Below are 23,542 nucleotides of genomic sequence, written 5' to 3' on the forward strand. Positions count from 1 at the left end.
GGCCAAATTGTGAGATGAGACGCAGATGGGCTGCAGGGGCCAAGTTGGAGCGATCTGGGCAGGAAGGGGGCGTAATTAACAACTCCCTGTACCAAGGGACAATCCCTGAGACAGGTTACCTTAGCAACAGGTTGGAACAGGGGCAGGCTATCTTGATAAGGGTGGAAGAAGGGCTCTGAAGGAATTAATATTTCAATTCCTCTATTCTCTGAATCCGACTCTTGCCTCTGGCTTTCAACATCACACTGTGCAAATTACACATGGTTGTAAGAAGGGACTTTTGTCCTGAATGTTTAGGTGGCTCTTCATTAGTTGATGCATGTCATTTCATTACGGGGATTAAAAATCCCCTGGATACACACAAAGCTCTTGACCTGGCTGAACCTCATTTCTTACATCATTTTGATTCTTTTGACTCCAGATACTTTGAGTTAGGAAGTAGCAAATGAGACAGAAACCTAGTTAGTGATACCAGGCCCAGGCCAGTTGCCTGGCTTTGATACTATACAAGAGTCACCATTGGTGATGGTTAGGTGTCTGCACACAGATTTCAGTATTTTGGCTATGTTGGGTAAAGTGATGAATGCAAGGACCCTCTCTCTATTATACATGCAACTTCCTGTGGATCTGCAATTACTTCCAAATGAAAAGTTTAATGAGTGAGAGGAAGAAGAAAGGGCATGAGTGGCATGGCTAATGGAGAAATAAGTGCTCATCTTGGTTTTGGTTCCTGACTAGACAAATACTTCCATTTTGTTTGTCTTGTCCTGCTCTTTTCATATGTAGATTTTGTGAGCTGTCAGGGATAAAAGTGAGGGTTCCCTCTCTATGGAACAGAAGAAAGAAAATTAAATGGGCTGCATGAACCACCGGCAACATTCTGTTAGAAAGCCACCCACTTCCTGTCTCCCCCACCCATTCACCTGCACAAACTATCTCCTGTGCCCATTCTCACCTTGTCCTCCTTTCTTCCCATCCCCTGGGGCTGCAGAAGAACCCACCAGGCAAGGCACCTCAGCCCTTTCTGTGTGTCTCTGAGCTCAATCCTTTGAGGTTAGCTCTCTGGGCTGGTTCTTTCTTACTCAGGATTTTGACAACCATCTACATCTACCGGTACAGACCCCAAATGTCTAGCTCTACCCAGACTTTTTCGCCGAGAAACACAACTACCCAGAGAATAGGAGTCTCTGCCTACGAGCTTCACAAGCATTTCAAACTCCTCCTGTGTTCTCTTATATCAGGAAATGCTTCTACCATTTACCAAAATGCCCACAGCAGAAACCTAGAAGTCATGGAGTCTTATGCTATCCCAAGGACTTCTATGTGAGCATAAATACACACTGGGTTTCAAAGAAAAGAATGCAAATGATTCAGCAACATTTACTATTGATTTCAATGGAAATGACAGTATTTTGGCTACATTGGGTAGAGTAAAATAAATTATCAAAAACTATTTCCTTTTACTTTCTAATGTGTCATCAGAATATTTAAAATGACAAGTGTGGCTTGCATTTGTGACTCATATTTTACTTCTACTGAACAGTGCCATCCCAGGCTCTTCTCTGCCATGTAGCCACTTCCAAATGGTGGATAATTCATAGGAATTCTCTAGAACTGAGCTAAGGGAGAATATAAGTGCAGAGGTTAAGTTTAAATCCTGGCTCTATTCTTTTTTTTTTTTTTTTTTTTTTTTGGTACATGGGAACTTGGGCAACTATTTAAATTCTTTGAGCCTTAGTTTCCTGAATATCATAATAGATCTTATTTGTTAGATTCTTTGTGGGGACAGTATTTCTCATATTCTTGCAAGTACCATATGCGCCAAAATGACTAACCATGTACTATGGGTGACAAAAGCACGGGTAAAGGCCCCTGGTCGAGAGAAAGAGCATGGTCTCTCTCCGTCAGAGCTCAGCCTTCGTCAACTCTGACCAAGATTACTGCGATAGTTTCTCCACCTCAGGTAATTCTGACTCCCAACCTTCATTCTGCCACCAGGCTACAAGTTCCCTAATAGAATGTTATCACACATTTCAGCGACTCCCCACCACCCTGGGGATGGAGTCCAACACCCTCTCACGCTATGCACTGCTTTTGGGGACCTGCCTTCCTCCCTGATCACCAGTCCATCTCCTGCCAGTCCACAATGACCATAATAACCTGTTGGGTCCCTTCCTCCTACTGCATATATCACTCTCTTTTGTGAGTGACATGTGTGCTCTCTTCTCTGTATAGTTACTTGTCTGCAAGACTCAGTTCGATTGTCACCTCATTTGGAACGCTTTCTTTGTCCCTCCTACACCTGTGAGCAGCCCAGGTCACAATAGGGGTCTCTCCCTTTGCTTCTCAATCACTTGGGGTTGGCTTCTTTACCATGGGGGTTCCCACATCTTTGATTAAATCTGTTGTCCTTTCAGCCAGACAGTGAGCCCCCCCGGGATCTGGGGTGGGCTCTCCAGTCCACTCTGGGTCTCCATGTGCCACATAATGCCTGCCGTAGAGTGCAGCGGGGCCGGGGGAAGGCTGTTGAGCAAATGCATAAAGCATAGGGAGCTGCCCTGGGAGGGAGGGGACGAGCAGGAGCCCAGTGAGGCTGAGCATCAGAAAGTCTGAGAATTACCCAGGGAGAAATTGCCACTCCTGGTGGTGCAGACAGAGTCAGAATGAGAGATAAGGATCTGGGCAGGTGGTCAGTGGTGGAGGATCTGCAATGAAAGAATAGAAAAAGAAGATCAGGAAAAGTTCAGAACCACATTTGGTACTGCTGGTGGTTTAGTAACTTCCTCTAAAATGGTTCCAGGAAGAAAGAAGGTTCTAGGAAGGCACAAGTCACATGAAGGAAGGATGATGTCACCAACCAATTCCGGGATGATTTGTCACCAGGACTAGGTACCTGGGTTATACAGGCAAAGGCCAATCTGGTGACTATGTGATGGGATTACTAATAATATACTGGGACTAGTGCCCAGGAATTTTATACTGTGGTCCAAATGCCAAGCACAGAAAAATTCGACAAGTTATGGGTACAGGAAGTAGATAATGAATTTGAAAATAACAACATGAAATGCCAGAATAATCACAAGAGAAATATCTGTTTTTGTTTGTTTGTTTTTGGTACTAGGGATTGAACCCATGGGCACTTAGCCACATCCCCAGCCCATTTGATTTTTTATTTTGAGACAGGGTCTTACTAAGTTGCTTGGGGCCTTGCTAAGTGGCTGAGGCTGGCTTTGAACTCATGATGCTCCTGCCTTAGCCTCCTGAGCTACTGGAATTACAGGCATGTACCACTGCACCCAGCACAAGAGAAATATCTGAATTTGTTAAGAGGACAGAGATTCCTGCTTTGGCACAACTTTGGATTGAAAAAAATCATAAATATATAAAACCTACTTATGAAAACACATAGTGTTACAGAATGCATAATAGCAAAAACATGCCTTTGACCTATAACGATATTAAAAGTAGCAAATCATACAAGACAGTAGAAAAATAGGAGGTATGACATTTTGTGCTCACAGGATGTATGAATGAGAATATGTACTTCTGCATGCAAACCACAACCTGCAGAAGAAACTATAAAACCTGGAGCTGCAGCTCAGCGGTAGAACACTTGACTAGCATACACAGGACCCTGGGTTCCATCCCCAGCACCACAAAGAGAAAGAACAGAAAAAAACTCTAAAGACTTCACTCTAGGACTGCAGATCTGATCCTCCAGGCTACCACACTCCCCGGTTTTCATGGAAGAGATTTTGTGCGACAGGCATTGAGTGAGGCAAAGGGGGGCGGTGCAGAAAGAAGTAAATGACTCCTTACTGTCTTTCTCAGCAATGCTCTGGTCTACCACTTTGAGAAGGTTAAATATTTGGGATCTGCTCAGACTAAAATTTTATGTTTATTTATTTGAAATTTACATTTAATGGCATATTCTGTATTTCATCTAGAAACCCTACTTAGCAAGGTGTGGATTTCCCCATTCAGATTTCCTGTGAACTATGCATTTGGATAGTTGTTACTGAGAAAATATGCATTAAAATAACAATAACTAATGACTATTGCAGACCTACTGTGTGTCGGGCACTGTGCTAGTGGTTTAGGAGGTTATTTCAAATCTTCTTCCCAGGAACATGTAAAGGCAGGTGGTGTTATTATTCCTGTTTTTACACTAAGGAAACTGAGGCTCAGAGAGCCTAATTAACTTGCTTGGGATGGCTGATGGGAGAGCCATGGTTTGAACTTTGGAAAACCCTGGCTCTGAAGCCCAGGTGCTTGTCCCCTCACACCACATACATAGCCACAGCACTAGGCAAGGGGTACATACATCAAGCCCCGGAGAAGAAAAAGAGTGGCAAACCACAGGATGTCATGGGAGCAGGCCCCAAGTAAGGCCCAAGGAGCCATTGAAGTTGGACCATGTACCTTGGTTTAAGTAAAATGTGCCCCTAAACCTAGACAGATACAGCCCCACGCCAAGACACACAGCTTGGTTAGAAGAACAACAGATGGGTTTCAGCCCCCATTACAGTCCCAGCCAGGGGCCCTTGTGCAGGGAACAACCTCACAGCCCCACACATACTGGGGTGAGAGGGCCAGAGCCAAAGCAAAGGTGCAGGTGGGCGCTTAGAGAACCATGAGAGGCCTTTCCCTTTCCCTAAGGCGGGTTTGCATTGCATCAGTGGATTCTGAAGTCAGTTTTGAAAGAGAGGCTGGGGAGAGATTGCTGAAGGCCTGGCATGACAACAAGAAAGGCTTGAGTGGCTTGGGAGGTCACATGACAACGTGACTGACAATTCTGAATGGGAAAATCATCCTCAGAAAGTCTGTGTCAAAGGCTTCAACACACAGAGGTCTTTGCTCCACAAACAGGGGAGTAAGGTAGAGGGAGAATAGGGGCATGGTAAGGTGACAGAACCCATTCAAAGGCGTGACAAAAAGAAATTCTATGGCTCAGAAAAGAGGACAAGGAGAGGGGACAGAAAGACTAAGGAGGAAAGCAAGAGAGCACATGAATTCCTTCCACTTGGCATCTCCCCAAATTCGGTCCTGAAGCAGGAGATCACCCTGCTACAGTGCACTTCCTTTTCCCAGAGGGTGATCAGACTGGCACAGAAAGATAGGGCCATGGCACAGCACAGCTGGGTTTCAGCAAGGCTTTTGGTTGTACTTCTCAGGCAACTATAGAGGACAGAATGAAGATGGGTCGGAAAGCTGCTTTATCTGATGGGTTTGTAGTTGCTACTCAAAGGACGCTGATTAACGGGATAATGTCACCCTCCAAGGAGAGTTTAGGTAAAGAAAGTGAGTCCAGAGAGGGCCAGTTTGCTGGGGCCATGTGGTGCACGAAGGAAGCTATGCCTGGCTCCAAAGTCAGTGTCTATTTATTATGAAATAAGAACCAAAAGGCAGGAAATTCACCTCTGGACAAGGAGTTGAAAGATAAAACCAGGGAGTCAGAGTAGAAATTCAGGCCCGAAGGAACTGTCATGGGCTGAGCAATTAATTGGCTGAAAGGGAGGAATAAAAACAAGATGAAAGTCAGAAAGGCTCCATGCAGGGGAGAGACCTGCATTTTGGGTCCAAAAATCCATCACAGGGGTGGAGATGCCTGGCTTGGCGGCAGCAGCTGAGCCAGAGTTCCTGCTGTTGGGTTGCAGGCCTCCTGAGCAACCATCCTGGCCCCTCAACCGTCCTGTGCTGCAGCGCAGGCCACATCTGCAGGGTGGAGTTCAGGCTGGGTGATGCCTTTTGAGCACAGCCGATAACTAAGACCTCAAGGAAAGGACCAGGAGATGAGGAGTGGGGGGCGAGGGACTCTGGGGATATTCAAGTTTAGAAACAAGAAGTGTGAGGGTTTTGCTGTAGTTACTTTTGCTTGTCGCTTCTTAGGGCCAATTTCAGACTGAAAGGAGAGGCCTTTTGGTCCAATATCAGCAACTCGCCAAGCCATTAACTCACTCTTTCTCTCTCCTTCCAGTCCCCTCTCCGGAGTTGCCCTTGGGCTGGATCTCAGCACAGTGAATTAGGGAAAGACCCACCAGCTTTGGGAACAACTTCCATTTTTGAGAACCTAGGATTTGAGGCCTCTCTTGACCAAAACTGGCAACTGAAAAAAAAAAAAAGAGAGAGAACTGGAACTAGGTGTCTAGCTCGGTGGTGGCACGCTTGCCTGTCAGTGGATAAGGGCCTGGGTTCAATTCCTGGCACCATGGAAAGAGAAAGGGCAGAAAAACATGGTCTTCAAAAAGCTTAACCAAACTTGAGCTAGGAATCTCTAATTTTCCAAAAACAAGAAAATTCTAATTATTCACTGGATGAGGGGAACTCACAATATCTCCCTTTGATTGACAAATTTTAGTGCCTTAGCCCAACTGTACCTTTACCGGTGACTTGCTACCTAAAAATGTCATTACCTCTAACTTTTCAGGGATAGACTTATCGACTACCGCCCGATAAGTGATCCTAGGAGTTAATCTTCGCTTTCGCAAGCTTTGGAGCTAAAAAAAAAATGACCAGCATTCCAGTAATAAACGGTGGCTTGGGAACATAAGTAAAAGTGACAAAAAGATTAAGGTAGTTTCGGTCAGGTAGTCATTTATTCTACACTTTCTGCGCTTTGCCCAAGTAAGAATTACCATGGCCCCGGGCTCAGATGTCGAGGAAAAGGACAGGGGACACCAAGCATGTATGCAGCATTTGTGAAAGATGTCACAGCTCTGGTGACAACACAGCAAAAAGATGGAGGCTTTCAAACCTATGATAAATAAGCTGAGCGTTCAGAGCTTGAATCGATAAAAACAAACTTGAAGAGAACAGAAGGGAAGAGAAGAAAAAGAAGCCACCATAAAATCCCAATGATGTATTTGAAGGGAGATCATGGTGTGAATAGAAAATGGAGAGTTTAAAAAAAAAAAAAAAAAGGAGGCTAATTTTGTAAAATGTCTGTCTCTTTCTTACCCTCCTCTCTGTACTTGGCTCCCCTCCCACCCTTCTGATAGGGTTCAGGAAATGATTTCTGATTCTGGGTGGTGTTTTTAATGCTTCATCTGTGTTTGGTTTTGCTGGCGGGGCTCATGGCGTGTCTGTAGACTGTTGTCATAGCTTCAGGAAACAATAAGGATACAACAAGGAACCAGCCAGGGCAACCTCAGTCTGTCTGCAGAGCAGGGCTGGGAGTAACATCTCCAGGGGGCCCGAGGACACTGGGTGTTCCGTTTCTGTTCTTTTGGATTGAAGTGTTTGTGGTGTCATTTTAATAAGGGAGGAGCAGGAGTATTAAAAACAGAAGTATCTTCGACATCACTTTATCAAACTAGATTCAGGGGAAGTCTTTAATGTTTCAAGGAGAAAAAGACAGAATTTGGGAAACACGTTGTGGGGAAAGTTGATGATGGGAGAAAAGGGTGACATTGAGAGAAAAGAAGGGGCGGAGGAGCAGCAGCTTGTAAGTTCGTGAACTGACATTGGTTCCCATTTTTGCAATTGCCTTAAAGCACTTGATTGCTTGGACCAAGGTCAACCAGGTTTATTACAGTCTCTGCCCCTTTGTCCAAGAAGTAATGGGCATGAAGTTCATGGGTAAGAATTGCTGCTGTCAATTCCTTCACTAGAGGACAGCTGCTCGGGAAGGTTCAAAGGGCCTAAGCCTGCAATTATCCTGAACTAGTACCAGGTTTTGTCATTGAGTGTCAACAGAGGCCAGGTGAAACAGAAAAGACAGCACACGGCCTTAGGAGCCAACAACACGGACTCTTAACCTCTCTCCCTCCATTTCTCATCTATAAAACGTGAATGGTGATTAATAATAATAATAAATGTTGCAGAGGGTGACCATTTGTGAAGCCCCTGGCGGGTGACAGACCTTATTGATGAGTGATAACTTACTCTCTGCCGGTATGTGCTTGCAGACGTTGTCAAGGCTTGGGCAGCATGTTCCCTCCCGCGCTGTCTGGGTGCTTCCTGTGTAAAGTCACCAACCTGGGGACTGAGCTCAGGGTGGAGGGCAGTGCATGGAAGCAAGTCAGGGTGCTGCTCCTCGCCCCCCCTCCCCCATTTCCCCTCAGCTAGCGCCATCTTCTCTCCCCACTCCCTGGGCCTCCTTGATCACCCGGGTGGGGTCGCACCTTTGGATAACACAACAGCTGAGGTGCCATCGCCAGCAGAGGAAAGCTAGTCCTTGCCCAGGAAAAGCAGGAGGACGTGGGGGCTTGAAAGCCTGAAAAGAAGCATATGCTTGGTGGATTTAACACTCTTTAAAACAGTTTTGAAATTTGCTTTTTCTCTATGAGAGAAATGTTGGTAGATCACTGAAATGCAAAAATGCTTCGGAGAAATAGACGGTCGGATGTCCAGGCATTCTGCACGCGCTGCCCCGTGACACCATGGGGTGAGCATTGCCCTCTGAAGTCCTGGAGAAGAAATTGAGGCTCAGAGAGGTTAAGGTCCCCTGGCTACCAAATGAACAGCACGACCTGAGGCTTAAAAGCAGGTCTAACACCCAGGTCCTGCAGCCTTCCACTGTGGGGCAGCCTCACCACGCACAGTGGTAAGTCAGGAAAAAAGTGGAATTTGGGTGCAACGCATTTTTTTTTTTTAATTTTCTTACAAAAAAAGTTTGAGGACAAATGAGATTTGATGTGATAAGCCTTGAATTTAAAAAAAAGTCAATTATATAAACTAGACTGGAGTGAATTAAAGAAGAGTAAAGGCAATAAATAGGCCATAGAAGGAAAAGAAAACAACGATCTAGGCTTTGTCTCTATTATCACTCAAGTTACAAGACGGGACAAGAGAGGGGACCTGCAGGGGACACTCTCCCCACTTATCTCCTCTTCTACTTCTCTTCCTTCTTATCCTCCCCCCTCGCAAACTACCCCCCACCAAAAAAAAAGTCATAAGCAGGAAAAAAAAAAAGAGCTAATTAAAAACAAAAAAGTCATCCTTGAGACCCATGAAATCTCCATAATCCACAGTGACAGGCAGGGACCCACGGAACAGCAATTTGATTAAATAAGGATATAAGGGATTTAGAGGGACTCTCTAGTAGTGAAAAGTTTGTCTACAAGTCTGGAAAATATATTTATTTGGCTTCCAAACCTGAAAATCAGGTGCGTTCCAACTGAGGAGATGGTCCCCATTTGGGAACTGGGAAGAGATCTTGAGACCAAAGAGTTCAGAGGGGCTGGGGATCCCAGGTCTGACTGAATTGCTAAAATCTTGGCCAAGGATGTGTGGGAGGGGACTGGCAGAGAGGCAGTAAGAGGTCAGGGCAGGTAAAGCCACCCTGGCCATGGGGGTCATGGGCTGAGCCTCATTCCCTTCCAGACAGGGAGGAAAAAGCAACCCTCCCCTGCGCATGGCTCAGAATCTTGCTCAAAACCCAGCTGCCCATTAGTTGCCTGTCATCCGAGACAGCTCTGTCGGCGGCTCTCTGCAGAAGAGAAGCAGCATGAGAGGATGAATTGTTATTTGGGGAACACACCTGCGCACAGGACAGGAATGGATGGGAGACAGGGAGCACCCTGGTGGCTTCTATTCATAAGCCACTTCCTCAGGGTCTCCAAGACTGGCACCAGCAGACCAGCACTAATGACTTATTGTTCTCGGACATGCTGCAGAGGGCCCAGTCTAGTTCCATTTGTCCACCCCGCCACTCATGATGGGAGATTTGTGCTTTCCTGGGGCTTAGGAGGGGGAAAATAATGAGTCACTTGAGGACAAGAGAAAAATAAGAATGTCCTATGCAAAAAAATCACTTATGATAGGCTTTTAGAGCAGATGAGAATCTTAGCCAACTAACCAGAAATGTTTTGGTGGGTGTGTTTTGCTCATCTTTGCTTACTTTGGTTGCAATAAAATCAGAGATGTTTACATCCCCTGGAGAGAGCACCTGTCCTATTGAAAGGGCTGTCTTATTCTCCTGGGATATTGAAACAAAAAGAAATGGCGCTGAGTCTCTGACGTGGGAGATCCAGATAAGCAAAGGTTGCAAATCTCCTAAAGCAGAGGATTTTGATGGCTACATCAAGTCCATGGCTACCTGCAGGCTGATCTGCTAAAAGTCAAGAGGGGAGGACCCAGATGGCCCCACAGGAGCTAGTTGTAGTTGCTGCCATCCCAACTCCCACCCCACCCTGTGTGCCTGGCCTCAGATCCAAGACTCCAGAAAAAACAGAATCAAATCTTACTCAAAAAGAATTTGAGGGTCTCTATTTTAAAGACTGCAGAAGATGAATTAGATGTTAATTCAGGAGCAGGAGGAGTAGGGCTGGGGATATTGCTCAGTTGGTAGAGTGCTTACCTTGCATGCGCTAAGATCCTGGGTTCAATCCCCAGCACTAAAAAAAAAAAAAAAAAAAAAAAAAAAAAGAGCAGGAGGAGTAAAGAAATATGTACGCCTTGTTAGACATTCAGCAGCTTGTTAGACATTCAGCGGCCGGCTGATTAGGAAGGGTCCTGCAAGCAGGGATTCTGCTGGTATGAAATGAAACAAAAATGTTGTCATTTGAGAGCCCCAAATGTGGAAAGGCCAGTTCTCGTTCTCTTGGCTAGGCCCAGCCTTCCAGCCTTTCTTCCCCCACCCCCTCACTTCTCCAGAATAGATTGGTTTGGGTCTCTAGAATATTTAAGCAGTGGCTGGTGGGTGAACTGTGAAGTAGGTGTCTATCCTATGCTTAAAAATGTTCAGGAAGGGCCATCTGTAACCTTTCTGTTTCCTGTGCCTACATCCAATTCCTACTAAGTCAGAAAGGCCCCAAACACAGCTGTAAGGTTCAGATAAAAGAAAACCACACAATAGAGGTTTCAACCCAGGATCATTAACCCAGAGTCAAAAGCAGAGTAAGGGACTTGCTTGTCACCCTGAGATGAATAGGGACCACCATGCCAGGATGCTCAGATGGAATTTAAGCTTTAGAAAATGTGTGGGAGAAAATGACTTCTAATTCTCTTCCACCTAAGCAATTCTCTGTTTTATAGGTGCTAGACTCTGAAATGTTAATGTTTATGTGCCTTAAAACTCACAAGGGACAATGAGGACAATCACCAAACCTATCTAAATAAAGATTATGGGCCTCAAAGAGGCAAAGGAAAGTTAGAAGCTGCAGTCAGCGGTTTGGGGGTGCACCATTGCCCTCTATTGGATTAAAAAAAATCAGACTTCTTAGTGCGGATGTGTGTTTCATTATCTGTGGCAGGATTTGCTAAAAAGTCGTGGCACCTCTGAGTGGGAAATTCATTGATCCTTGTAAGTAGGTCCTGTTGTTTGCTGTCCCTTCCCTGCGGAAGTGGACTGTAGTTATAACTCTAATGACAGGTCGTTTGTCATGCTTTCGTTCACTCAGCTAGGAACTGGATGGAAGTAACAGGAAATCTACCAGTAAATGACAGGAACCACCATTCACGGGACTCCTACTATGCGTCAGGGTCTATGCACTCATGCCAGCGACCCCACAGTGTAAGCGTGGCTGCTCCCACTTCATGGACGTGATAGCACACCCCCGGAAGCAAATGGCACATTTTAGATTCAAATCCAGGTCCGTCTACTCCGAAGCTCACGCTGTCCACTGAGCTGCAACCCTCCCCTCTGGAAGTCTGTAAACCACTAGGGGAAACAGGATAGAGATGTAAACATGTGCAGCAAAGATGGGCAAACTCTCACCGGTGGGCCTGATCCAGTCCTTCGTGTATTTTTGTCCTTGAGCTAAGATGGTTTTTACCTTATTCCATGGTTGGGGGAGTGGGCAGGACAAAACAATAATAGTTCTGTGTGATATGTAAAAATTACATAAAAGTTCAAATTTCAGTGTCTATAAGTAAAGTTTTATTGGAACAAGTCTACGCCCATTCATTTACCACCAAGCCTGCCTTCTGGCTACAACAGCACAGTTCGATATTGACGACAGAAACCGCACAGCTCGGCAAGCCAGAAGGATTTCCTATTTCTGGCCCTTTACAGAAAAGGGTTGTCGACCCCTGGTCTAATCTCCAAGGTGGAATGTTCTATCTCAATAGTTTTCAAAGTGCTTTTGGGAATTGAGAACAGGGAAAACTCATATTTATTTGGCCCCCATATGGGAATCCAGAGCCGATATACAGGTGTGCTCTAAGATTCAATGCCTGTTAAAACCCAGATTTTAAAACAGATCAATTAAAAGGCAGTTATTTGCATAACAAATTTCCCTTTCCATTTGATAAGGGGATTCACCACAGGGTTCCTTTGTAGAATGAGTCTCCATAATACATGCTAATATGATTCCATTTACAAATACTCTCTTCATAATAACTTTTCAAGAACATTCCTATTGTGTACAGTGGGGCTTAGCTATAATTGTTTTGCTTTTTTTTTTTTTCCTGGTAGCGTAAGATTTCCTATTTCTGAAAAGTAATTGAGCTGGCCTTGCCTGTCAGTTCCAAGGCGAGGGATTGCTGTCCCTGATTGTGTCCCATAGGGGCTTGACCTATCCTAGAGAAGGATGGTGGTTCCTGCAGATGCACTGGTACATGCGCACAGTCCCGCCTACTTGGGGGTCTGTGGCAGGAGGTTGGCTTGAGCCCAGGTGTTTAGGACCAGCCTGGGCAACATGGTGAGAGCCTTTCTCAAAGTAAATAAGAAAAGTCTGTTCTAAGTGTCTATTTTATATGACAGTAGATAACTGGTATAATTTTATGTTTTTTCCTAAGTTTCTCTTGGTAATTGCAGCCAAACTCCTAAACTGTAAAGTCTTCACTATGCCCTTCACTTCATACCCAAGATAATTACATTTGTGGCTAATGTCCTGATAAATATGCGACCAGCAAAAGTTATAAAAAGCAATCTTTCTCTTTTTTTTTTCTCTCTCTCTCTCTTTATAAAATTGCAAGACAGTATGTTATCTGAATTACAACATAAACTGGGGCAAATATTCAAATTAGAGATCTTCCCAGCAAAATAGGAAGTGGTATTGCTGATTCAATTTAGGACCCAGCTCTCTCTTCCACGGGGTCCTAAGCCCGAATCTTTGCCTAGCTTTGTGGCCTTATGCAATTGCTCTTTTTAAGAGATACATAAAATGGAAACCCTGGCTATTCATAGGCAACTTAGGAGGAGCTGACATTATTCAAGAAGTTTATTGCCTGGTTCCATTTTGACGGTAACTATAATTCAGAACAAATCCACTTAAATCTGCTTTTTAAGTGGAGGTTGTTTTAAAGAGCCGTCTCAGGCCTTTTGTTTCTGTGTCCTCCATGGCGACTGTGTTTTAGAATTCCAGGAGCATTCCTGTTGGATAGCCTGATTATTTTTCAGGGTTTTTGTTGTTTTGTTTTCAGTGGTAAAAGAAGCTTATGTGGAAAGGCAAGGGCAGAGAAAATCGTGTCAGGGCAGTCCTGTGTGGCATTGCCCTGTGGTGAAGCAGGTCTGTGTCACAGAGCTGCTAATGGAAAATGTGCGAGAGAGTTGCAGGGGGCTGGGGAGCAGCAGAGATGGCATTAGGGCCCCACAAATGGCATCATCAAGGGGGCCAGTGTGGGAGGAGGCTGCTGGAAACCGCTCAGCTGCCCCTGGAGGCTGCAGCTTCTTGCACTGTATGGCAGGTGACATTTCAGCCATTTCCTCAGCCCATCACTGGCAGGGAAAGCACACGGAATCCATCTGTGAGACTCTCCAAAAGGGAGTGTCACTCTTCATCTCCCCCAGAGGTCAGAAGCACTGAAATTACAGGCAGCAGCAAGAAGGTTCCATTGCGTTCTTGAATTCAGACTGTCATCTATTGTGTTCTCTGTCTTTCTCTTTCCCTCTCTGAATTGCTGCTACCCAGGTTTTAATCTCCATCATATATTTTTTTTTCCTCAAATGTGATATGAAGTGGTGCCAGGTACAGCTTATAAAACAAATCAATGCATACTGAATAAACTATATTAGTTTTCTTTTTCCCTAGTGGTAATTTTAAAACTTTTCAAAATTAACACTAATGGACATAGAGAAATGGGGATATAAATTTCCGCGCCTTTTAATGATCAGACTGAAGACTGGCCCCTGGGGGTGACATAATTTACCATTCTCTGCTACCAGGGATGCTTCAAAGGAGGGGTTTGTGAAGCCCTGTGATTCTAATAAAAAACAGCACATATCTCAGCCCACCTTTGAACATCTCCCCCCACCACCCAACAGCAGCTGAGCAGATCTCATTTCACAAATGGAAATGGGAGCAAATACACTTTTTTGCAAAATGATTTCATAAAGAGTGGGCTTGTTTAATTGTGTTTTAGGAGCCAGAATTAATATTATAGGCTGGGGAGCTCTGAGATGTGCGTGCGCGGCTGGCTTTGCCACACTGCCTGCCTCCTGGGGCAAGGCAGAGAGAAGTGGCAGTATTCAGAGACAATTTCACTTCTGCCTTGCCCTTCTCCCCCAAGTGATTTCCCAGCCAGCCTGAACCAAGCGCCCAGGCCTGAGCTGTTACATGTAATGGCAGAGAGATCTTCCCAAGCTCAAGGTCACACCTAGAGCATACTTTGAATATTTCTTTTTTCTTTTCTTTCTTTTTTTCTTTCTCTCTTTCTCTCTAATTTATGTGACTTTCTGATATGGTCAGGATTTGCCCTTGTCTCCATTCTGCTTATTAAGGTAAATTTACATGGAAATGGGGTCGTGGTTTTCAGAACCATTCACCTGACACTTGATCTCTTGAGGTGACCAGTGTCTACTGTGCTTTATATGAGGGTGACCCACAGAAGCCATATCCCCTGCAAACCAGAGGCAAGGCCTTAATTAGGAGAAGCTCTGCATGTTGACCTAATGGGGTGAATCAAATCAGCAAAGACATTTAGCATTAACAAAGGAGGGCAGACTTCTCCTTCCTTCGGAGTGGGTTAACTAGATCACAAAAATGTTAATTTGCTTTAGATGGACAGATCTTGAAGAAGATGTACGAAAAGTGTATTTGCCTTGTTGTTTGGGAATAAGTTTGAACTGGTGAAAAAGCTCCGAGAGCCATTTGTGACATTTTATTTGACTTCTGAGCTATTTTTCACTTAATACTTACCTTTGGACTGGCAATATTTGCCATTAGAAATTACCTTTGGAAAACCAAGCAAATACAGAAAATAAGAGACACGAACCCCTTGCTATCACCCCGTCACAGTCGGCTTTAATCCTCTGAGCTCTCTGCTCTTTATCCTGCCACCTGCTGCCACCTCCCTTATTTGCCCAAATCTTGTCTACTGGGGCAGAAATTCAAACTGAGAGGACGATGTGGCCCCAGTTTCCTGATCATTGAAAGTCCACCAGGTTTGAGGGTTACTTATTAACTCACTCAAAGGGTTTGAGACTTAGGGAATTTTTGAGAAACATAAATGCCAGACCACAGCTTTCCAGATTCGGCCCTGACAGTAAGCTGTCTTAGCAGAGAATCAAAGGATTTGATAGTCTCGGGGACTCAGCGCCACATTTCAGGGAGAAAAGTTTCTAGGATATGGAACACATCAGAAGAAAGTCGTGCGGCTTCTAACCTGGTTGCTTTGGCTGGAGAAAGATTTATTTCATAAAATTATTTTAAAACATCAATACTCCTTAACTTTATTTGCATAATACTTTGCATCTAGTATTTCATTTCCTCTCATTATTTTATTCATTGAATATCATGATCTCCATTTTACAGATGAAGAAACTGAGGTTTAATTTCTTTCCCAAGATCAAATGGCTATTTACCAACAAAACTAGGATTCTACCCTTCTCTCTCTCTCTTGCTTTCTGTATGACATCTCCACAGATTCCTAAAAAGAAAATTTCATGCTCAATGTAATATGGTGATTGATACATTGATCTTTCTTCACACAGGTCTCATGCATTACAAGGAGGGGCCAGAATTTTAACTCATTTAAAAAATGTGAAAATCAAAATTTCCAAAATGTTCTTGGTTTATGCTGCAATAATAAAATAAGTAATTTGATCAACCAAGTCTGTCATCTCAAAAACCAAAATGCTTCCAAGTCTCTAAAACCGTGCAGAAGGACGCTGAGCTCCCCACTGGCCGGGCCATCTAATTCTCTTAAATGATTCAGATGTAAAAGAGAAAATGGCATCTGTCTAATTAACACCGCCTGGTTAAATATAGCTACCAAGGGACAGCCTCGGGACAGTGTTTACAGAACAGTCTCCCCAGCCCCTTGGGCCTCAAGTTCCAGTTGATAGCAAGCCTTCTGTCCTTATCAAGTGGAAACAGAGATGCCCCCAGAAGGGGGTGACAGGCCACTACAGGCCAGGCGACAGGCGAGGGGAGATGAAAGGAGAGGGAAAAGGCTGTCGTTGGCCTGCATTTCCTACTCCTGGCATCTGTGGATTCAGAAAACCATCCCAGGAACCAGATCTGGAAGGATCCAGAAGCTCTTGCTTCAAACACAAGCCCTGGCGTCCACCTGAGTCCTGCTCTCGTGCCTGCAGACATTCACTGGGCCACACTCCTACCCACTGCTGAGGCTGCCAGGCAGTGCCATCTGCTCTGAGGCCCTTCCCCTGTGGAAAGGCACAATGACCACCTTATTTCTCTTCCAGCTTCACGTCCCAACATGGAAGCTGTTGCCAAGTTTGATTTCCTGGCCTCTGGGGAGGATGAACTGAGCTTTCACACTGGAGATGTTCTGAAGGTAGGTGATACGCAGCCCCCAGGGAGTGAGAGCTAGTTGAGGTCCCCCAAGTCCTGCCACTGAGGTCACCTAACAATCCATGCCTTTATCTCTGAAGAATGTTCACAGTTCCTTTTATGAAAAGATGTTCAGCTCCATGCAGGCCAGAAGAGAGCATAAGTCACCATCTTATCCTGGGACACTTATGGTCCAGAAGGGGACAGACACCCATCCCCAGGACTGTCCCAAATGTTGTCAGCTCAGGGAGCACAAAGAAGGGAAGAGGTGATTCCACCTTGAAAGATGGGGGTTGTAGGAATGTGGCAGAATGAGGGTCAGGAACACAGTGAGCTCAGTGGGACCTTTTGCTGAAACCCAGGGCTGTGCTAAGGCAGGAGCACCCAGGTTCATGGTTGGAGCTTAGGAGAAGAGGTGAGGATGGGTATAGACGGCCAGAGAGAGGCAGCTGGGCCAGACGTGGCTCAACAAAAGCCATGCACACCCAGCCACTCAGAGGCTCCTTAAAACTTGTCTTCAGCCTGTAATTGAGTTGTAGTGGCCACTTGCTGAGCTGAAGTGGCCTTGGACTTCTCCCACGATGTAGGCACACTTATGGATTCCAAAAGTTAGCCCTTGTTTTTTGCAAAAGAAACACAAAACCCTTCTGGAGGCTATTTAGTGGTCCATGATGCCAAAGGCCTCTTTTCTGGCCTCAGCACAATTGAAGAGGCTGTCCCTGTCCTCAGCAACCCAGATGGGCTTTCTCAGATGCCCAGTGACACTGGGGCCACCACTGTCTCACCATAGAGGATTTTGTACTATACAAAGAGGCTTGTCACGTGTGACTTGGAAATTGTCTGTGGAGGACAAGCCACAGGGGATGGGTTTGCTAGGAATTTTAATGCTTCCAGCACGAAGTCTTCCCACGGCTCTTAAACTGAAAAGGTCTAGTGACGTGGCGCGAGGGCAGTGCTCAGTGTTGAAGCTACAAGCTCAGAATAGCGAGGAGGCCGCCAGCCCAGGAAAAGGTGGCTTTCCCTTCTCTGCAGCTTTAACAAGGTCCTTGAGGATTTGCCATGTGGGGAGAAGTCCCCCCACTTCTCTGTGGAGCATTGGGACCATGTGATTCTCAGCCACACTGGAGTGTACCCCACTCAGAAGAGGCCAGGGAGGGACCAGCCACTACCCTCATCTTCCATTGAATCAGAACCCCGATACTGCTCAAATTTTCCTCCTTCCCCAGACAAGTGAAAGGAAGGGAGGAGCCAAAAACCCAACCCTGGCCTCAATTCTGCTTCCCAGGCCACCTCCTGGTTTCTTTTCTCCACTTTTTGGCATTACCCCCATTCTTTCTCTCTCCCTCCCTTCTTGAACCCCTCTATAGCTCTCATTTTGGGGTGTTCCTTTTCCTCCCTCTATCCATAGACAGCAGCTTCCTGCGCATACTGCCCTTGGCCATCTAATTTCCCCTCTTGCTCTGAGCCACCTCATCCATTTCTCTGGCTCCACTCTCACCTCTATGCCAAAGACCCACCATTCTGCACTCTGCCTCCTGCTCTGACCTCTGCCTCGAATCCCAGACCCACATTTCCAGCTGTCAGCTGGATGATGCCACATGGACTCCAGACTCGCCAGAACCCCACACCCACCTCACCCCCACTTCCACATCCATGTTCTGAATGTCAGCAGAGGCTGGTCACCACACCAGCAGCCTCAGTGGTCATCTATTTCCCCCTTGCCAATCCTGGTGATCAGTAGCCAACATCTCCTGATTTCCTGTTGAGCGCCAAGACCTGGCCAGGTGGCTTGCAGGCATTATTTCATAACTCAGTAAACCTGTGAAGTAGGACTACTTTTTTCTTCCATTTCACAAGTGTGAAATGGAGGCTGAGGGATTAGACCATGTGTCCAAGTTAACCCCGGTAGATTCTGGCGGTCTGGGTGGAGCTTTGTGCAATTCCTACACACAATACACTACTCTGAATATTTTTCATGGTGATCTCTCTCGAGTGAGGCCCACCTTCACTAGAAAGGTGTGCGGTGCAGTGGGAAGGACTTTGCCACCAGCCAGATGTGGGTTCAACCCCCAGCTCACTACTGTGAGGCCCTGGGACAAGTTCTGCTTCCTCTGAGTCTCAGTGACTCCTTCTATCAGTGGAGGCCTATCTACCCTGCAAGGTCCTGGCCCGAAGCAGATGCCCAGGAAAGGGTGGCCATGTTATCAGTAGACACATTTCGGCTGTCTCTGCCTGTTCATTCACACTGTCGCCATGGCCCCCTTGACTGACCTCATTGCCTGCTGTCTCTTCTTTCTTCAATCTTTCTACCAAGTAGTCCCAGAAGGACTTTTCTAGAAGACAAATCAGATCATATCATTTCCTTGCTCGAAAGCATCCAGTGGTTCTCTGTTACCAATTGATTGAAATCTAAACCATCTGGCCCCAGTGCACTATCTGATCTCATTACACTCACAAGCAGGCGCACTTGTGCGTGCATGCACACACATACACACACATACACACAACCTTTGTGTACATAATGCCCCTGGTTCCACTACAACACAGCCCCATCTTGGGCTCTCCCCTATGCTCTGAGTGTCATTTCCCTGCCTATGCGTGTTCAGACCACCCTGCCAGGTGCCCTCACTGATCCTCCCCTTTCCTGACTGCCCCAGCAAAAGCAATCCCTTGTCCTTCAGCACCTCCCCAGCTTTCACAGCGCTTCATCTTGAGGCACAGGCTCCACTTCTCACTGCTACTCTCACCCTGTGGGCTCCCAGTTGCCCATTTCTGTGTTGGCTGCTCTGTAAGGGCCAGGGTCACTTCTGCCAAAGTGGGTCCTGCCAACGTCTGGTCCCTCCATTGTGGGCTCCCTGGGAGCAGCACCATGCCAGGTTCATCTTTGTGTCTTCCTACCATCAAACATAAGCCACCGCCCCAATAGGTTCCCAGGGCACACTTCTTGAATTGCTGAATTTCATTTCTGTGTGCTCATTTGGAATTCCATCCGAAAGCCAGCCCCTTCCCTCTTTTCAAATGTTGCCCATTGCAGCTGTAGCGGTGAAGAGAAAGACACAGAGTTTGTGACGGAGCTCACACAATGTCTGAATGAAGGTCATCAGTGCTCTAGTCACCGCTCCTGGTGTGCCACCACAGTGTCCGCTCCTCTCATCCCGAGATGGGAAACACACCCAGGCATCCTCATGGTCAGTCTCAAAGCCAGCTCTCGTCAGCCCCAGCAATTTGCTTTAGGCTGCCTTTGTCTCTTGTTTGGCTTCTAGAGCTAAAGACTAAAGAGCTTTTCATAAGAAAGTTCCCCCCAAAAAAGTGTCTGACTAGTGCATCCAGACTGTGAGTTCCCCAGGGTGAAGGCCCAAGTTCACTCACCTCCGTATTCTTGACACCCTAACTGCAAACAGCAGGTGCTTACAAGAGGCTGATCCGCATGGGATGGTAAACAAGATGGTGGACAAGGAACCCTGCAGAATGACCTGATCTCTGTTCTCCTCGGGGAGAAACATTTGGAAAGCCGAGAATCAAACTTTCTGTGTTCGTGTCATAAACCTCCATACCCATAGACTCACATAGCACCAGACTTACATTGAAATCTGTCACTGGAATTTTCCAGGAGCTTTGAAAACTGTCTCTTGACCCCCATCCATTTCTACTTGCTTTTGTACTGCATCCAACTCGACCCCATTTCTTTCTCCTGAAACAGAGGCATAAAAGCACTAAGAGTTAATCCTACATAATTAACTTCCTCTACACCTCTGATTTCTGCCATGCCTCTAAGAGCTGTAATTCTATCCAATTTTAAATTTTTTCCTGATGTACTTTGGTCTTTCTCTTCCCACGTCTAACTTATTCTCAGGCCATGTAACCCAGAAAATTATTCTCTTAGGGAACATTTTTAAGAAGTAAGGCACAGCAATTTCGGGGTAAAACTTCATGGGTTTAGACTGAGCTCCTTGCTCACGTTTATACGATGGGTATAGAGATAAGGGGAACCGAACCGATGGAGAGATGAGAGGAACAGGAAGTTACAGGGCTCTGGGCCCACAACGGCAGGAGGAAGCCCTCTCCCCCTCCCCCAAATACTTTCCTTGCAGAAAATGAGATTTTTTAAGACCTTGCTTCTATTACACCATAAAAAGCCTGTAAATTCACCTCTCTGGAAACACAATTTCAGACCAACCAAGCGCCAGGTGGTGGAGACAAATAGCCAGCATTGGGGGATAATCTTTTGGTTTCAGGAGGAGGTAGTTAGATGGGTATGAGCCATGATTACTAAAATTACAGCTGGCTTCAGGTCAGAGAACGAAATACAAAGTGTTGTTCGTACTGTGATAAGCCAATTTCCAAAGGGCCTCTCTCACCTTAGTCCTGCTCACTTTTGGATTTGACATTTGCCCCCTGGCCAAACATTTTGTTCTCCCATGATGGGAAAAAGGAATTCCAAAGCCATGGAAGCAGTGGCCCAGAGGCGAATGTTCCCGTGGTCTCTGTGTAGTTGGGAGGCACCACCTCTGGGGTTCCTAGTTCTTCCTTTGACCTAGATTTTCTGCCTCCCCGATTGCTCCCCCACACACACATACACTCGTCCTTAGTGAAACCAACAGTCACATTTGATGTTTGAAACTATAGAGTTCTCTGTTCTCAGCAATTCTCAAACTCAAATATGGGACACACTTTTATTTCTTCGGAACAAATGATCACATTCAAAACATACACAAAAAACATAACGCTTTAAAGAACTTATAAACCCTTCTGTGTCCTTCGGAGCTGGAATCCTCCCTCACAAGAATATCACATTTGACAGATGATATTTTCATAAAGAGTATGTGCTTAGGGAAGGACTTTCAGAGGGCTCTGTGAGGTGCTGGGCAGATATTATTATCCCCATCTTCAGATGCTAATTGACTGGCCCAGCGTCACTTAGCTAGTGGCAGAGCCAAACCAGGAACCAGGCCTTCTCCTTCCACCATAAGGCCCTCTCCCCTTTCGTCCCCCTCAGGAGTGATACTAGAAGTAGGTCAGCGTTACTTCTCCAGCACGAGGCTCTCTGCAACTCTCCTCCTGGCTTTTTCTCTGGGAGAGAGAAACCCCTGAGACCCATGACTTCAAATCCATCCCTTTGGATGACTCCCAAGTGCCACTCTGCCACCCCGACCTCTAGCCTGTGTCTGGCTCCCACATGCACTGCTCCTGAGCCTCCCTTCCCCATCAGAGTTCACTCACTACAAGCTGAAGTCCATGTGTCCTTCCTGCTCGACTCCTGCTTTCTATTTCAGGACAGACATCTCTACCCACTCCATCTCCCAAGCTAGAAATTCAGAGTCATCCCCATTCCCCCTCTCCCTCAGCTCCCCAGAAGGTCAAAATCCCGCCCATGTGGCTTTCTCAATTCCTCTAAAATATGTCCTCACCTCCTCTTAGCTCAGGCCCCATCGTCTCTTTCCTGGGGAGTGATACTCACCTCCCCTCAGTTCCTCCCCTGACTTTATCCCACCCCCAGCTCATCCTCACCCTGTGATACAGAGCTCTTTCTTAACTCTCTTTCTTACTGTTATTTCTGGGCTTAAAGTCTTTTCCTCACTCTCCATAAATTCCAAGATAAAAATCCAAACTCTTCAACATGGGCCCATGGGTTCTGACAGGCGTCCCAGAATGCACCTCATTCCTCATGCCTTAGGAGTGGTTCTTTGGCCACCTAACTTTGCCTGAGTAACTCACTCATTGCCTGGGCAGATGGCCTCTCCCCCAGGCTGTCTTTTCTACCCATCCTCTTCCTAAGATGACTTTCCTCTTCATCTTAGTCACTCAATTCACCAGGACATCTTCAGCTACAAGAAACAAACTAAAAATGGCTGAAACAATCACAGAGCTATTATTTCTCAAAGTTCAGAACTAGGAGGGCTCCTGGGTGGTTAATTCAGTGGCTCCTCGAATTTCCTGCCCTCTTCTGCTCCACCATCCCCGTTTTGAACTGTGGCCCACGTCTATGTCACATTACATTAGAAGCATCTCAGTGGGGGTGGCAAATATTTTTCTTTTAACGGTGACTCTTATTTTCTGAAATAAGCAGAAGCTTCATAGAGCCAAGTCTGGTGAGTAATATGAGTAACCAAGGTAGGTGACAGTGTGTGGGGTAACGGTCAAGAGGGGGCCATACAGTAATGAGACAGAACTTTTGGTTTTGCTTGTGCTCTGGCTTTAAAAGCGAGTTGACAAACACCATCCCATGTATCTTGAATCCTGTCCCAGCGATCTGTGAAACACAGAATGTGAACACACAGAGGTGCTGTTTCCACAGCTGGTCCCACTTGGATGTCCAAGTTTTAATCTACTTGTTTGGAGAGTTTAATTTTTTGAAGTTTCCTGGTCACCTGGAAGAGAATAAAAAACTACTACGGAGTAGCCATTCTTGCCTTCCCACCGTCTGCCCAGATGAGGAACTAAAGATGCCAAGACCCAAGACAAAGGAAAAGGAGAAGGAATTCAGAGAGGCCCCCACGTGCTGGGTCTGGGAAGCCAGGCTATAGTGGGGTGACATGAGTGGGTGGCACAAGTGACAGAGATAGCTTGGGGTCAAAGAGAAGCCATATTCCAAAGGCAAGCCCACTGAGTGCCCCCTTCCCTACTAGGCGGACTCACAGCAGCTACCTGGATCCGTGGCTTTTTTACCTCTACATCCAAAAGGACATTCTTTGCCCTGCAGCCCCTTCTCTTGCTTTTCCGTGTGCTCTCTGCAGCAACTGCATCCTTTGTTCTCTCCCTGTAGATCTTAAGTAACCAAGAGGAATGGTTCAAGGCGGAGCTTGGGAGCCAAGAAGGATATGTGCCCAAGAATTTTATAGACATCCAGTTTCCTGAGTAAGTATTTCCAGCCTGCTGAGATTGGCCTACCCACACACGCTCCCCTTACTTTTTCAGTCGTCACT

General features: G+C 46.0%; 1 protein-coding gene across 3 annotated transcripts in view; it reads left to right on the top strand.

Annotated features, from left to right (window-relative positions):
• GRAP2 (GRB2 related adaptor protein 2) overlaps window positions 1–23,542 on the top strand; it is a 64,514-nt gene that overhangs the window by 26,282 nt on the left and 14,690 nt on the right. For 2 of the 3 annotated variants that reach the window (XM_081311280.1, XM_081311281.1), the window contains exons 2-3: window positions 16,532–16,623; window positions 23,383–23,474. In XM_081311280.1, the coding sequence (XP_081167406.1) occupies window positions 16,546–16,623; window positions 23,383–23,474 (170 nt within the window). In that variant the 5' untranslated portion in view covers window positions 16,532–16,545. Of the gene's footprint in view, window positions 1–16,531; window positions 16,624–19,653; window positions 19,808–23,382; window positions 23,475–23,542 lie in introns of those variants that run through there. The other variant, XM_081311282.1, reaches the window with a different exon arrangement.

The sequence above is a fragment of the Spermophilus citellus genome (genome assembly GCF_964194105.1).
Source record: "Spermophilus citellus genome assembly, chromosome: 10".
Classification (NCBI taxonomy): domain Eukaryota; kingdom Metazoa; phylum Chordata; class Mammalia; order Rodentia; family Sciuridae; genus Spermophilus; species Spermophilus citellus.